The 23,336-nt window shown below is 34.1% G+C and overlaps 2 protein-coding genes across 31 annotated transcripts in view; both read right to left on the reverse strand.

Moving 5' to 3' along the window:
- Positions 1 to 4,287: 4,287 nt before the first annotated feature.
- The window catches only part of LOC127168801 (NACHT, LRR and PYD domains-containing protein 12), a 38,187-nt gene continuing 19,138 nt past the window's right edge, over positions 4,288 to 23,336 (reverse strand). For 5 of the 30 annotated variants that reach the window (XM_051116656.1, XM_051116072.1, XM_051117402.1 and 2 more), the window contains 6 exons: positions 13,616 to 13,760; positions 11,723 to 11,896; positions 9,838 to 10,011; positions 6,090 to 6,263; positions 4,652 to 4,825; positions 4,288 to 4,479 (listed from right to left, as the gene is read on the reverse strand). In XM_051116656.1, the coding sequence (XP_050972613.1) occupies positions 4,302 to 4,479; positions 4,652 to 4,825; positions 6,090 to 6,263; positions 9,838 to 10,011; positions 11,723 to 11,896; positions 13,616 to 13,760 (1,019 nt within the window). In that variant the 3' untranslated portion in view covers positions 4,288 to 4,301. Of the gene's footprint in view, positions 4,480 to 4,651; positions 4,826 to 6,089; positions 6,264 to 9,837; positions 10,012 to 11,722; positions 11,897 to 13,615; positions 13,790 to 15,811; positions 15,899 to 23,336 lie in introns of all 30 variants that reach the window. The other 25 variants (XM_051118093.1, XM_051117561.1, XM_051116330.1 and 22 more) reach the window with 21 other exon arrangements.
- The window catches only part of LOC127170362 (protein NLRC3-like), an 8,831-nt gene continuing 1,393 nt past the window's right edge, over positions 15,899 to 23,336 (reverse strand). Inside the window, exons 2-6 of the mRNA XM_051118268.1 lie at positions 22,876 to 22,989; positions 22,551 to 22,652; positions 18,625 to 18,720; positions 16,314 to 18,115; positions 15,899 to 15,927 (exon numbers count right to left, since the gene is read on the reverse strand). Of these exons, the coding sequence (XP_050974225.1) occupies positions 16,441 to 18,115; positions 18,625 to 18,720; positions 22,551 to 22,652; positions 22,876 to 22,989 (1,987 nt within the window). The 3' untranslated portion in view covers positions 15,899 to 15,927; positions 16,314 to 16,440. The remainder of the gene's footprint in view (positions 15,928 to 16,313; positions 18,116 to 18,624; positions 18,721 to 22,550; positions 22,653 to 22,875; positions 22,990 to 23,336) is intronic.

A 23,336-nucleotide genomic window follows, 5' to 3' on the forward strand; every position in this document is an offset into this window, starting at 1 on the left:
GTGATTCACGGAACTCTCAGAACAAACTAGCGTTGTCAGCAGTGTTGGGAAGGTTACTTTAGAAATGTAATAGGTTACAGATTACAAGTTACTTGATTTAAAATGTAATAAGTAGTGTAACTTTTCAATTACTTTACTAAAGTAATGTAACTTATTACTTTTAATTACTTTTTGATTACTTTTCTAAATTTCTAATATTTTCAACTGTTTAATCATTTTGAAAAATTTAAACCAGGCAGAGTTAGCCTTACAGTAGCGTTCAACACCGTTTACTGTCAGACTTTAAAAATCCTTTATCACTTGAATTAGATTATAATAAGTAAGGGATAACACACATCTTTATTTTGCGATAACAACTAGCTGAATGTACATTATCTCACTTATTACACAGCTGCTTGATGGATTATTTAGATGTTTCATGTCAAAATTATTAGACACAAAACACTGATCTGAGTTGAAATATTTGAACACAAAGCTTCCATGAAGAAATCAGTTTCTAGCAAATGGCAAGTTCAAACTAGACATTTTAGGGATACAGTGCAGTCATACCAGTTTTCTTACACAACATTTCACTACATAAATAAGTAATAGTACTAGTTTGTTAGTTATCTTATAATCCATTACAATATACAAAAAAAAAAAAAAAATGGCAGCAGCTGCGTTTGTATGAAACAACAGAGCAAGTCTACGATACCAGGATGACAGAATTAAGAAATTGTACACATATTGAATTAAACTTTAATATTTTATTAGCTAACCAAACGCAAAGCTTCCGCCAAGAAAAATTATCAAGCATATAGCACTGGCTTAAGTTGCCCTGAAAGAGTTGAGAGCTGTATAATTATTTAATTTAAAGCACAGCCACCACAAAAGCAGAATTTTTTTTTTTTTTTTTTTTTAACTTATATTTTTGGGCTTTTTATGCCTTTTATTGTGATAGGACAGTAGAGAGACGACAGGAAAGAGCTGGGAGGAGAGAGGGGAGAGGATCGGCAAAGGACGTCGAGATGGGAATCGAACTCGGGTCACCATGAGCGCAGTTGCGCTATATGTCATAACATAAATAGCATCATAACAAGAAATAGTTTAATAGCTATGATACTGGGTTTGAAATCAAATTTTTGCATAGTTATGACAGAAAAAATTAGCATCTTACAATGCCTTGGAAAAAACAATCTTAAAAAATAAAGTTTATGCATAAACGCAAATAGGAAATAAAACAGTTATCGAATAAGTATGTGTCCTATTCTGTGTCCTAAACTCCTGAAACATTGGCGTCTCATTTTAGAGCAGTCAATGCAGTTTAAAAGAAGTCAATTAAATCTGTAAGTGGGGGTGGGTGTGTGAAAAAATTCAGATGTAATCCTCTTTGTAATCACTGGCATTTTTCAAAAGTAACTGTAATTTAATTACATATTTTTTCTCAGTAACTGTAACTAATTACAATTACATTTATTTTGTAATTAGATTACGTAATTCCGTTACATGTAACTAGTTACTCCCCAACACTGGTTGTCAGTATATTTGAATGTGTTTGAGTAAGATAGAGACGACAGCTTCACTATACAGGTATTTGCAGCAATTATTTGGTAAACATTACAGCATATTATGCTTTGATTTTTACGTTGATGACATTTACAGTATAATTTTATTCTGGAGAGTGATGGAGAGGTAACCCTTACGAAAATTAAATATGGTTTTACTACAAATAAAACCAAAAAATCATGGTTACTATAGTTAAACCATGGTAACCACAAATTAACCATGGTCTTGATACACTAACCATAGTTTAACTATGGTATTTGTAGAAAAACTATGGTTATACAAATGGTAATCAATGCGCCAAAAAACATGGTTACTACACTTTTACTATAATTAAACCATGGTTCATTTTTGTAAGGGTTAATATGGTTTTCTTGTATTTAACCCTCAGGTATTGCTAATGTGACCATACAGTTGAACTATTTTTCAGTTTAATAAATGTTCTAAATTTTAGTTCAATGATATTCAATATTTTTAAGAGATCATTTAGTACCAAATACTATTTGTCCAGTAATTATGGTCCATTAATGACTATATATTTATATTTGTATTACTTATATTAAAATTAGTGTATCATTTAAGGTTAAATAGAGTCATTTTGTGGTCAAAAAAAAAAAATCATTTTCATTTGTAATGCCATGGTTTACCCACTAGGTACCTGTATGCAGTGGCGGGTTAAGACTCTTTGGTGCCCCTGGGCAACGACACCTAAAGTGCCCCCCACCTCCCCCAATACTCCACCCACACTTTTTTTATTTGCAAAATTTCAAATTAATAAACTTTACTGATAACAGAAGGCTACATCAACAGAAGTCATTCTAAGCTCAAGTAGAAATCCTTACAAAATCACGTTACTAATTATCAAATTATTTGACTGTGTGGGCTTGGATCTGGAAATAATGCCTTTTTCTGTTATTTGATCAATAGTTAATGCATAAGATTCTTTTGCTTATAAATGTATTCAAACATGTCTTTTTGTTGAAGACATGTTTGCATACGAGCTACATCACTGAATTAATGAGCTTAATTTAATCAGAAAGTAATAACAGTAATTTAAATACTTCTGGTGTCTATCTTTAAGAGATATAACATACTTAAACACAGCTCCTTTATGATACTCACTGGGCCCAGCAGTGAGGGACCCAATTATGTAATGTTGATTCAACACAGACCCATGAATTTTAGCAAGGACCCTGTTTATATGATCACACAGTATCACTGAGAAACCACACTTGCATATAAAATTAGTAACACTCTCGTGATGACACAAATTAATATTAGTTTTGCACATGAATCATAACCACTGGCTTTTCATACACCACTTTCATGAAGACAGTAATGATGTGAGAATGGCAAATATTTCATAAATGATCTTCATGTCCTCTTCAGATGAGCAAACATGAGCAAGACATTTGACAGAGACATTAAAACCATCCTCATCCAGGATTCACCCAACAAATGAAACTCAGCTCCAACTTCACTGATGAAGAGTTTAATAAATCTTATGTACAAAAAGCCTTTACAAAGATGTACAATATAATCATTAGAAATATTATACAGAGAGCTTTCAAACTCACAGATTAATGCTCAGGTTGTGTTTTTTATGCCCTGGAGATATTATTAATGACTAGAGTCTCATTACACTGTATTCAGAACAAAATGTGTTACAATATAATATGTAGCAACATGCACTCAAGTTTAAACTTGGTGAGTAAAATGTAATTTTTAAGATTTTTAAAGCATATTAAACATGACTTTTGAATACTGTGAGTGTTTGTTGCATCATTTCCATAAAACAATGCATTGATTTAATATTTATTTAAACACACAATCTAAATATAAAAATAGCATTAATATATATACAAATAAAGTAACAATTTACAGTAAACAATGATTTAAGAGAATGAAATGAAATACAGGCTAAACACTATTAGTTTTACATCATATTGGTATATGTACATCATATAATGTATATATCATATTGATTTTATATTATACAGCATAAAATGTACATATTGTTTTGTGAAATGTAGATGTATTGAACAGTTGCATATATATGAAAGACAACATATTTCATTCTAAATATTATAAATCAGCTGGTGTCATTGATAGGTCTAATATTACTGTGAAAGGTCTGAAATAGCATATCAAGTAAATATGAACATGATTATCTAAACGTAATATAGTAACTAATGTAATTATAAATAAATGATTTACTCACAAGAAATGATATCCTCTGCTGAATGATGTTGCCCTTCAAAATACAATCACTCATTAACAAAAATCACACTCTTGTTTTTAGTGAAAGCTGACTTCTTCACTGTTCAGGATCATCTGAGAACTTGTGTGTGAAACAACGGAAAGTTTGTTTTTAATTTGTTTGTTCATATTTGTCATGTGCTAAAAAAAGTAAAATATCATATTCTTATCTGGAGGCAGCAGAAAGTGCATCCTGTTTTTCTGCATTTTCCAAGCGTGCAACTTTGAGTTTTGATTGTTCCAAGAAATTGAAACATTGTCTCTGTAAACTCCTGTATCCCACACACATCAGCACTTGATCACTGTGACTTCAGTTCTGTTGATTCTGTGGGCTTTAATGTGTCTGCTGTGATCTCATATTCACCATCATTTAAATACTGTCAGTTAAAGAATGACACACACAGTAACAGATACATTATGGAGCAGTACTGCTGACACACATCTGTACAGAGGATTGATAGTTTAAATAAAATTATATATGACACATGAATCATTACTACTTACAGCAGTGTCTTCAGTTTATGATGTGGATCGTCTTTTAAAGCAGAGAGCAGCTTCACACTTGACTGTTCTAGATTATTCCCAAACAGATCCAGTTCTCTCAGGTGTGAGGAGTTTGATCTCAGAGCTGAACTCAGAACAGCACAACCTTCATCTGTGACACCACAAAAACTCAACCTGCAAAACAACAACACACTCTTCACTCTCAGTTCAGTGTTTTTATTAGTATTTGTTAAGTTTGGTCTTACTGTGTGTTAATGTAAATCACTGTGATCTCAACAACATTATGATGATAGATCTTGGTATAACACATATAATTGCTTTTATTGAGATTAATATATAAACTTACATCAGTTTCTCCAGTTTACAGTGAGGATCCTTCAGTCCATCAGAGAGCAACATCAGACCTGCAACTCCTAGTTTATTCCATGACAGATCCAGTTCTCTCAGGTGTGAGGAGTTTGATCTCAGAGCTGAACTCAGAATAGCACAACCTTTATCTGTGACGTCACAACAACTCAACCTGCAGAACAATCACTACATTTACATGCACATCATAAAAATGGTTATTGCAGAAAGCTGTTGAAGACAGTTGAAAGCAGCACTGAGTGAACATGCTCTGTGTTGCAGCTCTACCTCTGAAATTATAAAATGCCTCCTCATTAGTTATAACACAATGTCACCTCATGTGACATTTTTAGTGCTGACATTTACGGAATGTACTGACAAAAAAAAAAAATTATATATATACATATATATATATATATATATATATCTATATACACACACACACACACACACACACACACACACTAAGTCTCAAACTGTTGAAGTGGGATGCAACAACAAAAGCCCCCACTGTAGACAGTCATGTGTTGTCACAGAACACAAAACACCTGGTCTTTATACTTTTAATGGTCCAAAAGCCCATTCAGAATAATAAGGCATTAATATTAATAAAAAAAATTAATAATATTGAGCAACAAAGAATGAAACAACATTTTCACTTTCATTTTCATTTATTAGCGACAAAAGTAACAGATTTAGTTTAATTGTGCAGGGACATTTTTGTCTAAAACCCCTGTTAATTTCTGACTCATGGCCAGGAGAAGCGAAGCCTTGCTCCGTCTTACACAAACTCCACATGCTGTATGACACTAGACTCAATTTGTTGGAAATAATACATCGCTTACATGTGGTGCAATTATTATTTTCTTTCAACATAAACTTCATATTATTATCAAAAGCAATAAGTGGATGAAAGTGTTGCTGATGTTATACTGTTGAGAAAAATGTTAATAGTAAACTGCAGTGGTAAATGAGACGTTTATCCTCTTGGTCTTTCATTAAAAACTCAAAAATATCATTTTAAACTGAAGTAAAATTAGAGAACAACAGGTGAAATAAATACATTTTTTCCTGAATGTGTGCTAAAATTATTAACATGAGAATAACTATGATTTTTTTGTTCAGTTAGATTAGATTTGCATTTCATGATGGACCATGATCAAATAAAATCACTATGACTGGTGTTGATTTTTTCGTTAGTGTGTCTTGTAGGCATATTATTCTTGTTACGCTTATACTATATTTTAGATGTCATGTGAAAAATGTAAATTGGTGACTGAATATTTTGTGAACATTTTGAATGACAAATAACCAATAAAAACATTTTCCCACCACTTGTTTTGCTCTTATTTACCAAGGGTGCCAAAATTTGAGGAGGACACTGCATTCAGAAATGATCAACTTTATATTTTCATGTTGAGATTCACATATGAACTTACCTCAGTATCTCCAGTTTACAGTGAGGATCCTTCAGTTCATCAGAGATCAGCGTCAGACCTGCAACTCCTAGATCATTCCATGACAGATCCAGTTCTCTCAGGTGTGAGGAGTTTGATCTCAGAGCTGAACTCAGAGCAGCACAACCTTCATCTGTGACGCCACAATAACTCAACCTGCAGAACAACAACACACTCTTCACTCTCAGTTTAGCAGAAAAATGACACAAACACAGACTAAATAATTAAATGCTAAATCTGTGTGTGTGTTACACCCCAGGAAATAATCTTTTTGTCTAATGTATGAGGGAATGTTTACACAACACCATTTTCAACTAAAAACAGAAAAAAACTTTTTTGTGTTTTGGTTGTTCATTTACATGACAATGACATTTTGGGGGCCTGAAATGCAAACTTTTAAAAACGGTTTCAAAATCCAATCCAATCTTTGGAAACAATACATTATGATCTCTGAGTAAACTATAAAAACGTGAATTTGTGTAGACTGTGACGTCACACACATATGTATTGTGTGTTCAGTCTATAGGCTTGTGCAAGCAGTGTTGTCATTTTATTTTCTAGAGAAGTTGCTAAAGGCAGGTCGACATTCTGCTAGAAGTTGCTAAATGACATTGTGATGTGATTGTGCACTGAAATCTTTACATAACTATTGTGCAAAATTGTGTCATTGCGTAAAATACAAAATTAAAATAACTCAAATTGACTGGCCTTCTCTTGTTTTCTAAGCATTTAATTAAAAAAAAATGTGATTGGACATCTCAAAATTATTATTTGAAATATGTTCAATGAGATTTGTTTGTAAAAGTATTATAAACAAAATACATATTATTTGTGAAAGTAATATAAACATTTATTTTATGATCAGATATTTTTCTTTTTAAATACAACCAGGAATTAATGAACAATTACATATATTTGAATAATGACATTTTACTGTCTTATTAACTACACTGTAAAAAATGCCCGTGAATTTAACAGTAAAAAACTGTAAAAATGCTACAGTAAAAACATGTTAAATGGTTAACAGTAAAATACTGTAAAATTTACAGTGAATAACCATAAATTGACATTCCCAGAATTCCCTGTGTTACATTTTTTTTATTTGATGTTTTTTTTTTTTGTTGAAATAACTCTTTCTTCTTAGTTTTCACTTAGTTTTGTACAATAGGGTTGTATGTTACATCTAATGTTGTTAAATTAATGTTTATTGCATTATTTCAGTTTCATGTGTGTTACCATGATGGTGTTTAATGTTTGTGTGAATGACACTGTGCATCTTCTATATATGTTAATATTTAAAAGCTGTTTGCGATGAGCTTTGGTTCATCATGTGACTTTCTCATTACCACCTGCTTTTGGTGGTTATCAGTGTATTACAAAGGTACAAAACAGATTTCAGTACTTCAATAGGTTGGTAAATTAACATTATATCAGTTAATGAAATTACAGTATTTACCTGTAAATTTAAGTGAAAACCATAAAATGTTAAATGTTGCTACCGTAACTTTTACAGTAAAACTCTGGTAACCACAGCTGCCGGTTTTTTACCGTACATTTTACGGATTTTTTTTTACAGTGTAGTAAAACTACACATTTTTCAATCAGTGTATTGGTAATTAGTTAATATGCTACTGAACTGATCAACAATAACAGGTAGAAGCTAATGATGTGTATTATATTATAAATGAACAATCATTATTGAACAGCTGAACAAATGCAGCCAGCAGCTTCATTCAGACGTGTGAACGGTTAAACACATCTCTCCAGCTCTCTTCAAACTGATAGCTAGCTGTTCAATGCTTTCCTCTTTGTGTAATTTAGAGGAAACATATGTGCCCTTTTATTGTTTGAGTTAGTGCTGGGTGATATGACGATATATATCGTGGGGACGATAGAAAAGTGTCTATTGTCCTATTTCTCTTCTATCGTTTCTAACCTAATTTTATCAATTACTAAAGAAAATATTGCATTAAATAGGCTATGACAAATGTACGATAATGTCTTGTCGCTATGCAGTGCATACTCTACCCTTTATATAAGTGATAATCAAGAATAAAAATGAACTTTTTCGCAAAGAAACTCCGTCTTGTGGTTTTGCGACGTGACGCTTTACGTTGAGTGGGAACGGCTACAATGCTTTGGTCATCGTCTACAGCTAGCCATTGGTAAGTGTAAAACAATCTAAAAATTGCCTAGTGTAATATTGCAATGGGAATACTATATTAACAGCAAAAATATTAGTGAATTGACATTAGTTTGGCAGGGCTCGAAATTGCGACCATTTTGGTCGCATATGCTCCCAAAATTTAATCTTAATTTTAATCTAATCTTAATTTGGGAGCATTTGTGCGAGTGCGAGAAATTGTTGTGGTGCAACTTACTTTCATTTCTTTACAAAACGTTCGCTAGCCTAACTACTGCACAGACTGTTGTGAGCTGATACAGTGACATGTTCGCCGTTCTCTCTTTTGATTGTGGACAATTAAAAGGTCTCCACAATCTGCTTTTGAAGAAATCTATATTTCGTGCAACAGCGTACATTTTGTCAGATACAATTCTGCCGCCTCCGTCTCAATATACTGTACAACGCGGCATACATTCACATCAAATGATAACTCAGCGGCAGAGTTCCACTCACGCAGGGGCGTATTTTCCACTCGTGACACACTTTTAAAAATCCCGTTTGTGTCCTCCAACTTTCAAATGGTTTTGTTAAAGTAATCTCTTGTAATGTACACTGCACGCTCAGCGCTGCTGAGAGTTTTGCACGGTCGTTAAAACGAAACCAAAAGTCAAACGCGCACGCGCATTCAAAAGCAATTTTAATACCCCACGTTTAGAGAGCGACTCCCCAGTGTATTGGTAATTAGTTGAATGTGCACTAAAATGTATTTTTCTTATTTGTGACAGTTCAGTTAAATGTCACTTCAAAATAAAGTTGCAAAAAAAGTATGCAATGATATTTTTGTCAAACTTTTCAGAGAATAACTGAAAACGTACTTTATTGTGGTATATCGTGATATATATCGTTATCGTGATATAAAATAATCCATATCGTGATGTATGATTTTTCCATATCGCCCAGCACTAGTTTGAGTCCAACAAAAAGTTGCCCAAATTTGCCAAATAAATTAGAAAAACAGCCAAATTTAGGTAGGTTCCAAGTTCCAAAAAAGGTTCAGAGTTTAATCTAAAAGTCTAAATCTAGCAACAAAATGACCAAGTTGGCAATGTGAACACAAATGAAGAGTGTCAGAAAAATACTGAATCTCTGTGAGCCCATATAATGAAATATAATGTGCATAACATCCTAAATGTTGTGAAGCTCGTTCTGAATCTGATGACAGAAGTGAAGCAGAAACACAGAGTCACTTCTGGCTTGAGCTTCATTTTATACTTAAAAAAATTGAAATATTAAAATATTAAATATTGAAATATTAATATTTTTCTTTTCATTTTTTGCTTCAGAAGACACTGATTCATCAACTGGGGTTTTTGTGGATTATAGTTGTGTTAGTTTTAGATGGTTTTTGAAGCACATACTCTGAGGTTACTATCCATCTTCATTTGTGTTCATTTGATGAAATAAAATCATATAAATCTGTTATGACATGAGAGTGAGTAAATGATAAGAGAATTTTTAAGTGAAGTGTCTCTTTAACGTAAATTACATGATGATATACACTAAATATATATAATTGTTTCAGTTGAGATTAATGTATGATCTTACGTCAGTTTCTCCAGTTTACAGTGAGGATCCTTCAGTCCATCAGAGATCAGCGTCAGACCTGCAACTCCTAGTTTATTCCATGACAGATCCAGTTCTCTCAGGTGTGAGGAGTTTGATCTCAGAGCTGAACTCAGAGCAGCACAACCTTCATCTGTGACGCCACAATAACACAACCTGCAGAACAACGACACATTATTCACTCTCAGTTTATCAGAAAAAAAAAGACAAAAACAAAGACTATGATATTAAATGCTAAATCTGTGTGTGTTGCATCCCAGGAAGTATTATTTTTGTCTCATATATGAGGGAATGTTTACACAACACCATTTTCAAATAAAAACAGAAAATAGAAAAAAAACTTTTTATGTGTTTTGGTTGTTCATTTACATGACAATGACATTTTGGGGTCCTGAAAACACAAACTTTTAAAAACAGGTTTCAAAATCCAATTTCTTTGGAAACAATACAGTTATGATCTCTGAGTAAACTATAAAAACGTGAATTTGTGTAGACTGTGACGTCACACACATATGTATTGTGTGTTCAGTCTATTGTCTTGTGCAAGCAGTGCTGTCATTTTATTTTCTAGAGAAGTTGCTAAAGGCAGGTCGACATTCTGCTAAAAGTTGCTAAATGACATTGTGATGTGATTGTGCACTGAAATCTTTACAAAACCACTGTGCAAAATTGTGTCATTGCGTAAAATACAAAATTAAAATAACTCAAACTGACTGGCCTTCTCTTGTTTTCTAAGCATTTAATTAAAAAAATGTGATTGGACATCTCAAAATTATTATTTGAAATATGTTCAATGAGATTTGTTTGTAAAAGTATTATAAACAAAATACATATTATTTGTGAAAGTAACATAAACATTTATTTTATGATCAGATATTTTTCTTTTTAAATACAACCATGAATTAATGAACAATTACATATATTTGAATAATGACATTTTATTCTCTTTTTAACTAGTAAAACTACACATTCTGAACAAGTTTTAATCAGTGTATTGGTAATTAGTTAATATGCTACTGAACTGATCAACAATTACAGGTAGAAGCTAATGATGTGTATTATAAATGAACAATCATTATTGAACAACTGAACAAATGCAGCCAGCAGCTTCATTCAGACGTGTGAACTGTTAAACACATCTCTCCAGCTCTGTCTAAACTGATAGCTAACTGTTCAATGCTTTCCTCTTTGTGTAATTTAGAGGAAATGTGTGCCTTTTTATTGTTTGAGTCACTTTTCAAAAGTTGCTCAAAAGTCACCAGATAAATTTTAAGAACAGCTAAATTTGTTGCTAGGTTTCAAGGTCCAAAAAAGGTTCAGAGTTTAATCTAAAAGTCTAAATCTAGCAACAAAATGACCAAGTTGGCAATGTGAACACAAATGAAGAGTGTCAGAAAAATACTGAATCTCTGTGAGCCCATATAATGAAATATAAAGTGCATAACATCCTAAATGTTGTGAAGCTCGTTCTGAATCTGATGACAGAAGTGAAGCAGAAACACAGAGTCACTTCTGGCTTGAGCTTCATTATACACTTAAAAAAATTGAAATATTAAAATATTAAATATTGAAATATTAATATTTTTCTTTTCATTTTTTGCTTCAGAAGACACTGATTCATCAACTGGGGTTTTTGTGGATTATAGTTGTGTTAGTTTTAGATGGTTTTTGAAGCACATACTCTGAGGTTACTATCCATCTTCATTTGTGTTCATTTGATGAAATAAAATCATATAAATCTGTTATGACATGAGAGTGAGTAAATGATAAGAGAATTTTTAAGTGAAGTGTCTCTTTAACGTAAATTACATGATGATATACACTAATATATATAATTGTTTCAGTTGAGATTAATGTATGATCTTACGTCAGTTTCTCCAGTTTACAGTGAGGATCCTTCAGTCCATCAGAGATCAGCGTCAGACCTGCAACTCCTAGTTTATTCTCAGACAGATCCAGTTCTCTCAGGTGTGAGGAGTTTGATCTCAGAGCTGAACTCAGAGCAGCACAACCTTCATCTGTGACGCCACAACCACACAACCTGCAGAACAACGAAACATTATTCACTCTCAGTTTATCAGAAAAAAAAAGACAAAAACAAAGACTATGATATTAAATGCTAAATCTGTGTGTGTTGCATCCCAGGAAGTATTATTTTTGTCTCATATATGAGGGAATGTTTACACAACACCATTTTCAAATAAAAACAGAAAATAGAAAAAAAACTTTTTATGTGTTTTGGTTGTTCATTTACATGACAATGACATTTTGGGGTCCTGAAAACACAAACTTTTAAAAACGGTTTCAAAATCCAATTTCTTTGGAAACAATACAGTTATGATCTCTGAGTAAACTATAAAAACGTGAATTTGTGTAGACTGTGACGTCACACACATATGTATTGTGTTTTCAGTCTATTGTCTTGTGCAAGCAGTGCTGTCATTTTATTTTCTAGAGAAGTTGCTAAAGGCAGGTCGACATTCTGCTAAAAGTTGCTAAATGACATTGTGATGTGATTGTGCACTGAAATCTTTACATAACCATGGTGCAAAATTGTGTCACTGCGTAAAATACAAAATTAAAATAACTCAAACTGACTGGCCTTCTCTTGTTTTCTAAGCATTTAATTAAAAAAAATGTGATTGGACATCTCAAAATTATTATTTGAAATATGTTCAATGAGATTTGTTTGTAAAAGTATTATAAACAAAATACCATATTATATTATTTGTGAAAGTAACATAAACATTTATTTTATGATCAGATATTTTTCTTTTTAAATACAACCATGAATTAATGAACAATTACATATATTTGAATAATGACATTTTATTCTCTTTTTAACTAGTAAAACTACACATTCTGAACAAGTTTTAATCAGTGTATTGGTAATTAGTTAATATGCTACTGAACTGATCAGCAATAACAGGTAGAAGCTAATGATGTGTATTATAAATGAACAATCATTATTGAACAACTGAACAAATGCAGCCAGCAGCTTCATTCAGACGTGTGAACTGTTAAACACATCTCTCCAGCTCTGTCTAAACTGATAGCTAACTGTTCAATGCTTTCCTCTTTGTGTAATTTAGAGGAAATGTGTGCCTTTTTATTGTTTGAGTCACTTTTCAAAAGTTGCTCAAAAGTCACCAGATAAATTTTAAGAACAGCTAAATTTGTTGCTAGGTTTCAAGGTCCAAAAAAGGTTTAGAGTTTAATCTAAAAGTCTAAATCTAGCAACAAAATGACCAAGTTGGAAATGTGAACACAAATGAAGAGTGTCAGAAAAATACTGAATCTCTGTGAGCCCATATAATGAAATATAAAGTGCATAACATCCTAAATGTTGTGAAGCTCGTTCTGAATCTGATGACAGAAGTGAAGCAGAAACACAGAGTCACTTCTGGCTTGAGCTTCATTATACACTTAAAAAAATTGAAATATTAAAATATTAAATATTGAAATATTAATATTTTTCTTTTCATTTTTTGCTTCAGAAGACACTGATTCATCAACTGGGGTTTTTGTGGATTATAGTTGTGTTAGTTTTAGATGGTTTTTGAAGCACATACTCTGAGGTTACTATCCATCTTCATTTGTGTTCATTTGATGAAATAAAATCATATAAATCTGTTATGACATGAGAGTGAGTAAATGATAAGAGAATTTTTAAGTGAAGTGTCTCTTTAACGTAAATTACATGATGATATACACTAATATATATATAATTGTTTCAGTTGAGATTAATGTATGATCTTACGTCAGTTTCTCCAGTTTACAGTGAGGATCCTTCAGTCCATCAGAGATCAGCGTCAGACCTGCAACTCCTAGTTTATTCACAGACAGATTCAGTTCTCTCAGCTGTGAGGAGTTTGATCTCAGAGCTGAACTCAGAGCAGCACAACCTTCATCTGTGACGCCACAATAACTCAACCTGCAGAACAACAACACACTCTTCACTCTCAGTTTAGCAGAAAAAAATTACACAAACACAGACTAAGATATTAAATGGTAAATCTGTGTGTTACACCCCAGGAAGTAATCTTTTTGTCTCATATATGAGGGGATGTTTACACAACACCATTTTCAACTAAAAACAGAATTTTTTTTTTTTTTTTTTGTTATGTGTTTTGGTTGTTCATTTACATGACAATGACATTTTGGGGGCCTGAAAATGCAAACGTTTGAAAACGGGGTTGAAAATGTAATTTCTTTGCAAACAATATATTTATGTAATTAATCTCTGTGTAAACTATAAAATGTGAATTTGTGAAAACTGTGACGTCAGGCAAATGTGTGTTCAGTCTATAGGCTTGTGAGTACAATGTGACATCAGGAAGCTTGACATGCATAATACAGCATTTTTAGTGGTTTGTGTGGTCCATGTGATTGTTTTGACATTCAAACATGCAAAGGAAGACTTTTCCATAAACATATCCCTAGTTGTGATTGTCTGGTTATGGTCATATGCCCCGTGTCTACTGTCTCCCTCACTTTACCTACTTTCAGTCCAAATCACAGCAGCTGCAGCTTGTTTGTGAAAACAGGATTGAGACAGAAATGGGAAAGAACAGTGGTTTTCAAACTGGTCCTGGAGGACCCCAGCACTGCACATTTTGTATGTCTCTCTTATCAGACACACCTGATTCAGGTCTTGCACATCTCTACTAGCTAATGAGTTGAATGAGGTGTGTTAAATGAGGTGGACATACAAAATGTGTCTAGGGTCCTCAGGACAGGTTTGAAAACTAAACTCTGCTCTGGTTTGTAGTGTGTTTGTTTTTAATAGAGACAGAGATGTAATGTAATCTACACAACAATGATTTCAGGGAAGTATAAAGACCTTACATAATGAACCATTATGCTTTATTACCTTAGAAGGAGCTATTTCCATCTACATACACCGTGGACCCCCTTACATGGAAATTGCTGTTTTGTGACGCCATGTTTTTACAGTAGCCTTAAACAGACAAACTGCTTTACAGAGTGTGTTTCAGCACTATGTTGTTCTTGTGAATAAAACACTGATACAATGATAAAGTAACAATAATATTTGCAATAACATCAGTTTACTGAATAATTAAATAAATATAATTCCTAAATTAACCTTTGTAAACTATCCCTTTAAGACTATTCTTTAAAGCAATTTTGAGACGTTTTAAGCATATGGGCCCTGGGGCCGTATTTACAAAATTTCTTAAGGCTAAAAGTAGCTCCTAACTTGCAGATTTAGAAGAAACTCTTCAATATTTCACAAAATATTTAATACTAAAAACAGCTCCTGAATCTGTGAAAAGTTAGGGGCAGTGACCATCTGGAGCACTGGGAGTTTTCCCAGGGACCGCTGCATAAGTAAATATAAAGAATGAATTATAGTAAGTGTACATAGTCTATATCCCTCATTCTGCTCATATGAATGGCCCGTCACCCACTTGAGTCAGAAATTGTAATTAATTAAGTGTACTTTGACTCAGTGCAGCAGCTCAAAAGTGTCAAAATGTTTTAAACTGTCAATCAAATCAAGATTTCCTGTTCACTGCAGCTGAGCTGAGCAGCACTTGATTGACAGCTGACATAAGATGTAAGCAGATAAACATGATGAGACAATTCAGCAACATTTATGATAAAATGACACACATTCATTTTTTAACTTTCTAAATGTCTTGTTTCCACCAGACATGAGATAAGAGTGAATGTTTGTGTATTTCTATCCAGGCTTTCTTCCATAATTTAACATGTCTAAAAAAAAAAAAGTCAAACTCAAACTTCCTCTATAACATTGTAAATCTGAAGACCTTTGCCTTCAAGTGCCATGATTAGGATATATATTATAATAAAAATACAATTTGCTAATTAGTACAAATACACTATTTTATATACACACTGGCGGTAAAAAGTTTGAAATAATAATCAACAAATAATCTATCCTTCAGTCCTTCAGAGATCAGCGTCAGACCTGCATCTCCTAGTTTATTATCAGACAGATCCAGTTCTCTCAGCTGTGAGGAGTTTGATCTCAGAGCTGAACTCAGAGCAGCACAACCTTCATCTGTGACGCCACAACCACACAACCTGCAGAACAACGACACACTCTTCACTCTCTCAGGAAGTTTAACAGCACAACACAACAACCAAGAAATTCACAAATACATAACTTTACAGACTTACAGACAGGCACTATATCAGAAGATTAGAGATATTCTCACTGGAAGAGCAATAGATGAGGTTTCACAGACATTCACAGAAAACAAAACTGACAGACATTCAAAACCCAATCCTTGAAATTAGCATTTTAATCTTAAATTCACTGTTAATATGGAAGGGAAGAGACCCAAGAATGTCTTTTGTCTAAAAAAAAAAATCATTTAAAATTAATACTACCATTGACAACAAAGAACAGAAAAACACTACACTACAACAAACACACACATCTGATGATTACACTCAGTGCTACTTACTGAGCTGATCTGGAGGCTTCAACTACAGGCAGGAGCTTCAGAAGAACTTCATCAGGTGTCATGTGGTTTTGGTTTTGCTCTCTGCTTATGTATTTAAGCAAATCAAAATGATCCAACTGCTCTGAGATCAACAAAACAAAGACAACAGCTGACCACTGTGATGAGGACAATCTGGCCCCGAGAGACCTCCAGATCTGACATATTTCTGGACTTCATTCACGAGAGACTGATCACCCAGTTCATTTAAACAGTGAAACAGATTGATGGATTTCTCTGGTGAGGGATTCATTTTTATTCTTATTTGAATGTACTCAACCGTTTTCTCTTCACTGTATGAAATGTTTCCAATGTGTGTCAGAAGACCTTTCAGGAGCATCTGATTAGACTCCAGTGAGAGACCCAGAAGAAATCGGAGGAAAAGGTCCAATTGTCCGTTCTTACTCTGTAAAGCCTTGTCCACGGCTCTCTGATGCAGGTCAGATATTGTGTGACATGTGAACTTGTGTGCATGTTTTGAGCTGAGGCTTTCATTGAGCACATCTCTCTTGTACAGCAGGAATGAAAGCAGCACATATAGAGCTGCAAGATGCTCCTGAATGCTCAGATGAACAAAGCAGAAGACTTTCCCCTGATACAAGCCAAACTCCTTTCTGAAGATCTGAGTGCACAATCCTGAGTAAACTGATGCTTCAGTCTCATCAATGCCACACTCACTCAGGTCTTCCTCATAGAAGATCAGGTTGCCTTTTACAAGCTGCTGGAAAGCCAGTTTCCCCAGTTTCAGTATCATGTCTTCATCCTTCACTTTCTTCTCATAGTCCTTCTCATGTTTGATGTTGGTCTGAATGATCAGGAAGTGTGTGTACATTTCAGTGAGAGTCCTGGGCATCTCTCCACTCTCTGCTTCACTCAACATCTTCTCCAGAACAGTGGCTGAGATCCAGCAGAAAACTGGGATGTGGCACATGATGAAGAGGCTCCTTGATGACTTCAGGTGTGAGATGATCCTGTTGGCCAGACACTTATCACTGATTCTCTTCCAGAAATATTCCTCCTTCTGTGGCTCATCGAAGCCTCGTACCTCTGTCACTCGATGGACACACTCAGAGGGGACGAGATCAGCTGCTGCTGGTCTGGAGGTGATCCAGATGAGAGCAGAGGGAAGCAGATTCCCCACAATCAGGTTCGTCAGCAGCACATCCACTGAGGCTGATTCATTTACATCACACAACCTCACATTGCTCTGAAAATCCAGAGACAGACGACACTCGTCCAGACCATCAAAAACAAAAACAACTTTATATTCATCTCTGAATGGTTTCATTTCTTTGGTTTCAGGGAAGAAAATATGCAGAAGATCCAAAAAACTGAGTGTTTTGTCTTTCATCAAGTTGACCTCTCTGAAAGGAAGTGGAAATATGATCTGGACGTCCTGATTCTCTTTCCCTTCAGCCCAGTCCAGGATGAACTTCTGCACAGAGACTGTTTTTCCAATGCCAGCGACTCCCTTTGTCAGCACAGTTCTGATGGGTTTGTCTTGTCCAGGTAAAGGTCTAAAGATGTCACTGCATTTGATCAGTGTGTCCTCTGTTGCTGCTCTCCTGGATTGTGTCTCAATCTGTCTCACCTCATGCTCATTATTGATCTCTCCACTCTCACTCTCTGTGATGTAGAGCTCTGTGTAGATCTCATTCAGCAGTGTTGGGTTTCCCTGCTGTGCTATTCCCTCATACAGACACTCAAACTTCTTCCTCACATTTGATATAAACGCCTTGAGGGCTTCAGCATGTTGATAATCATGGCTGTAAAAGAAAATGTTGGATATTCATATTTCATTGTATATTTGCATACGCCAAGTAGTAAATATGACAGCCATTTTTTATATCTTCCTTTAGTTTAGGACACATAACAGGAGCAAAATGCACTAAAAATATGATGAATGAGAAGGCAGGGCCAAAACACTACACTAAAAACAAACAGAAGAGCACATGGCAACCCAACACAGACACTCAACCAGAACAAAAGGAAACCTGACATAGAGCACAGGTGCCAGGATCCTAATGCTGGAAAAACAGACTAGACAGAAGTGAACGGATCCTGAACCTATGCTCCAAACACAACATCCACAAAACACACAAAGAACCAAAATCTAGAAAAGAATATAAAAACAGAAAGGATAAAATGTGTAACATGATCCTGTGTCAGTAAATATAAACATGTATAATCAATAACTGGATGACCTTTTACAACATTAAATTTGAACAATTCATTCTTTGATGTAATAAGACAAACGGTTTAGTACAGTGTTTACCTAAACCCAAGATCAGTGTGTCTACTAAGCTTGGGTGGAGGATCTAGTGACTGGTCGCTCCTCATGGACACACAGCTGGGTGCTGGAGGATCCGGTCTGTGCATTAAATGTAAACACAACAAGTGAATGTAATTAAACACTCTAATATTCATGACTAATGCAGGTAATTAAATTATTCCATTAATGCATACTATGCTGTTGGAGATTTACAGAAAGTATACATCCACATATCAAAGCTGTTAATTAAGGTCCTCGCTTTGCGCTTGGTTAGATAATAAAATATTAAAACTCAATATTTAATATTATGTGTACAATTTCTTAATTCTGTCATCCTGGTGTTGTGGACTCTCTTTTTTCATACAAACGCAGCTGCTGCCATTTGTTTTGTACACTGTAATGGATTATAAGATAACTAACAAACTAGTACTGTAAGTACTTGTAATTTTTTATGTGGTGAAATGTGTTATAAAAGTGATATGACTGCACTGTATCCCTTAAATGTCTGTCTAGTTTGAACTTGCTTAGTAGCAAATGATTTCTTCGTGGAAGCTTTGTGTTCAAATATTTCATCTCAGATCAGAATTTTGTGTCTAATTATTTACTTTAGTGGCCAGCAGCTGTGTAATAAGTGGGATAATGTACATCCAGCCAGATGTTATCACAAAATAAAGATGTGTATTATCCCTTAGTTATTATAATCTTAATTTAAGTGAAAGGATTTTGAAATTCTGACAGTAATCAGTGTTGAGGGCTACTGTAAGGTTAACTCTGCTTGGTTTAAATGTTTCAAAATGATTAACAGTTGAAAATATTAGACATTTAGAAAGGTAATCAAATGTAATAAGTTACATTTTTTAATTACTTTATTAAAGTAGTTACACTACTTATTACATTTTAAATAGGGTAACCTATTACTTTTCCAAAGTAACCTTCCCAACACTACCTAAATCATATCAAAAATTACTACTATCACACAGAATTTAGGATGGATAGTATGCACATTGGGAGCAAGGCCATGAGTTTGAGTGTGCTGGGCGTTGCATGGCCGCAGGCCACATCCGGCCCTCTGGCTATTCTTGACCGGCCCGCGTGAGGTAATTGGTGAATTAAAAGTCAAATCGCAAATAGGTGTAATTAGGTGCACACAATACAACCGCATTGCTTTTATATTCAAGGTGCTATTATTATTATTATTATTATTATTAATTTGCATCCATTTGTGTAACCGTATCTCAAATGTGTTCGTGATCATACAGCTTTCAAGTAATGCAAGTTTGCTGTTGGCCATAAAATATTTTTTACTTTTTTCTTATTTTTGTCAAAATATTTTTCTTCATTACATGTCTTGTTTGGTCTTATTAAAAATAATGTTTGTTATTCAGACACAAAATGTGAAACTGCAGTCTTATTCGCATATAGCATTTTTATAAACAATTTATAAGTTAGAATTGCATCTGTCTTGGATGTAGGCTGGTCAAGATTTATTTTAATTAACCTGTTTATGCAGAGTGTGGAATGCACCTACTGCATGACAGGGAAGCGTCCGCGTGATCACTTGCATTTTTTCCTGATATTGAAACTGATTTTATTTCTGTAAACTCATAATAACAACAAAAGTTGCTTTTGTAGACGAATGAGAACAAACAGGTTGTGCTTTCTGCCATCTCTGTCTCTGGAGCGCGTCACAAAAAAGAACCGAAACTCATTGTATGACTGCCTCACAGACATGAAAAATACATCTATAGAAAGTTTAAAATATCTACTTTAAAATGAACAAATTAAAAAAAAATCAAATACCCCCTGATTATGTAATCGTAAGGTTGCATTTTCCTCTATCAATACTACAAAAGGTTGCTCTCTAAAGGCGCGTCCAGTAGGATACACTCTGGAGATGAGAGTTAACATTGTATATTTCATCTTTGCAGTCGACAAAGACACATAAACAGTAGTTTATGAATAAATAATTCAAATATCATTTATTCTCGACACATTCATAAACATTAGGCGACATTTGTCTGTGCTTTGTGGCAAACTTTATGCATGTGCTTGAGCGTGGAAAATATTAAGATTTGTTTTTGATTATTAGCTTTAATATAAACATGCAATAAGTTAATAATTTCTTAAATGAACAACTAGTTAAGCCCTATTAAAGAACCACTAGACGTCTCTGTTTTTAAAGCATTTTATATGCATATCCGTAGTCGGATACATTCCGCTTCACGTCCGTAGCATTGATTTTTTCCCTCAGGAACAAAAATGAATTTATTGAAGAAAAAAGAAAGCCTATATATGTTTTGTGAAAAACCAACCTTTCTCCATCCGGCAGATATTGTTGCTTCTATACTGATACTTTTCTGTTACTGATTTGGTTCTTCAACCGTGTCTTGTTGAACGTCACCTGTATTAATAGGCCTACCAAAATCCCTTCAAGGCAAGTCATTTCACTCAGCGGCCATCTTTGAAATGCCTCTCGGGCAGCTATTTCAGTCATGCAAGTACAGTTCCTATTAGAATTTTATCAGTTTTACTGGTAGTCCACTGTATGAAGAATTTTTGGATATAATATGTCACTTTACTTTACTTCTATCCTAAATTACATAAATGAGCTATAGTGTCCTGCACGCACAAGTAAAAAATTATAACGAAAATTATATCTGGTGTCTGAATAATTTTTGGCTTTACTGCATCTCAGATTGCTGAACGGTTGAGGCTAGAAAGGATACAGCTACGGTCACCAGGGCTTACTGGTCATGCATCCATCAATATTGCATCATTTTTGTCATGCTGAACCACCATAACTACTGAGCTTGCATTGTTGTAAGGGTAGGTTTAGGGTTGGGGTAGATGTTAATAAAACAGAATGTGATAGGTAGAAAATTTAGGTTTTGCATCACTTTTGGACACAGCTGTTTCTAGCCACAACTGCTTCTAAAGGCAGTTGCAGTGATGTCATGACTTTACCAATTAGCTCTTTTATTAAGAACGCAGGACTGCCATATTGCACACTGAACTTTCTCCCATATGTAAGTAATAGGAGTCTTTGTATACTTAAAGTCTTTGTTTATACTCTTCAGTTTCATCAGCTCATTGTTGTTTAGTGTTTTTGTGTAAATGCAAAACTGTTTGTTGCATTTCTGTGCTTCCTTTCCTGTCAGATTATCTCATTTATTTAAATAAACACAGCTGCAAAGATCCTTGTCTCTACTTCCTTGTCATCATCTTCTGTGCATTGCACCTTTACACGTATATTCATGATTTTTGTAATTAACTGATTTGGGTGGCGGAATCAATCCATTAATATCTGATCTTTTGTTGAATACAGGTTATCATAATTAATAACTCTAATGAAGAGTTATTATTTATGATATTATAATTAATATCTTCAGAAAAGGTATTGTATATAGGCACAGAATTTTTCTTCTTTTCAACACAGAAGCTGTAATAAGATAATATATATGGTTTATATATGGTTATATATAATATAATATGGTTTAGTACATTGTTTACCTATGTGAATGTAATTTATACACTCTATACTAAATTATTTCATTAATATGCTGTTGGAGCAAGTACACATCTACATATCAAAGCTGTTAATTAAGATCTTTCCGTTAATATCCATTGAAATACATTGCATACAGGCACTGAACAATTCTTTCTTTCAACACAAACAACACAGAAGTAAAAGGACAAACTGTTCAGTAGATTATTTACCTAAACCTGAGATCAGTGTGTTCACTAAACTTGGGTGGAGGATCTAGTGACCGGTCACTCTTCATGGACACACAGCTGGGTTTCAAAGCTGTTAATTAAGATCTTTCAATCAATATTTCCTGAAACGCATTGCATACAGGCACTGAACAATTCTTTCTTTCAACACAAACAACACAGAAGTAAAAGGACAAACTGTTCAGTAGATTATTTACCTAAACCTGAGATCAGTGTGTTCACTAAACTTGGGTGGAGGATCTAGTGACCGGTCACTCTTCATGGACACACAGCTGGGTTCTGGAGAATGCAGTCTATGCCTTGAATTTGAACACAACAAGTGAATGTAATTTACACACTCTATACTAAATGCTTTAATTAATATGCTGTTGGAGCAAGTACACATCCACATATCAAAGCTGTTAATTAAGATCTTTCAATCAATATTTCCTGAAACGCATTGCATACAGGCACTGAACAATTCTTTCTTTCAACACAAACAACACAGAAGTAAAAGGACAAACTGTTCAGTAGATTATTTACCTAAACATAAGATCAGTGTGTTCACTAAGCTTGGGTGGAAGATCTAGTGACCGGTCACTCTTCATGGACACACAGCTGGGTTCAGGTGACTTTGATGTTTTTATCTGGAGAAAACTGAAACAAAACAAATTAGATTAGATGAGACAATGCCAATGCCTGGCTGTTGATTAACTGAATATTTATGATAAATGAACCAGTCAACTGTCTGAATTGTGTCAACACATTTGATCAGCTTTTCATTATGATGCTAAAAGATCACATTTTAAATATGAGGATACATAAGGTTGTGGTAATATCACCAGCTGAAACCATGAGGAAGCACAACTTTAGGCAGCAAAGATGGATTTCGTTAAAGCACAGTGGCATCCAATCTAATTCAGCATCCAATGCATGTACAACTCATTAACAGATAACACATGCACAGAAAAGCAGATTTCAATAATAACCAATTATGTAGGGGG

This window comes from Labeo rohita, chromosome 1, assembly GCF_022985175.1.
Source record: "Labeo rohita strain BAU-BD-2019 chromosome 1, IGBB_LRoh.1.0, whole genome shotgun sequence".
NCBI lineage: Eukaryota > Metazoa > Chordata > Actinopteri > Cypriniformes > Cyprinidae > Labeo > Labeo rohita.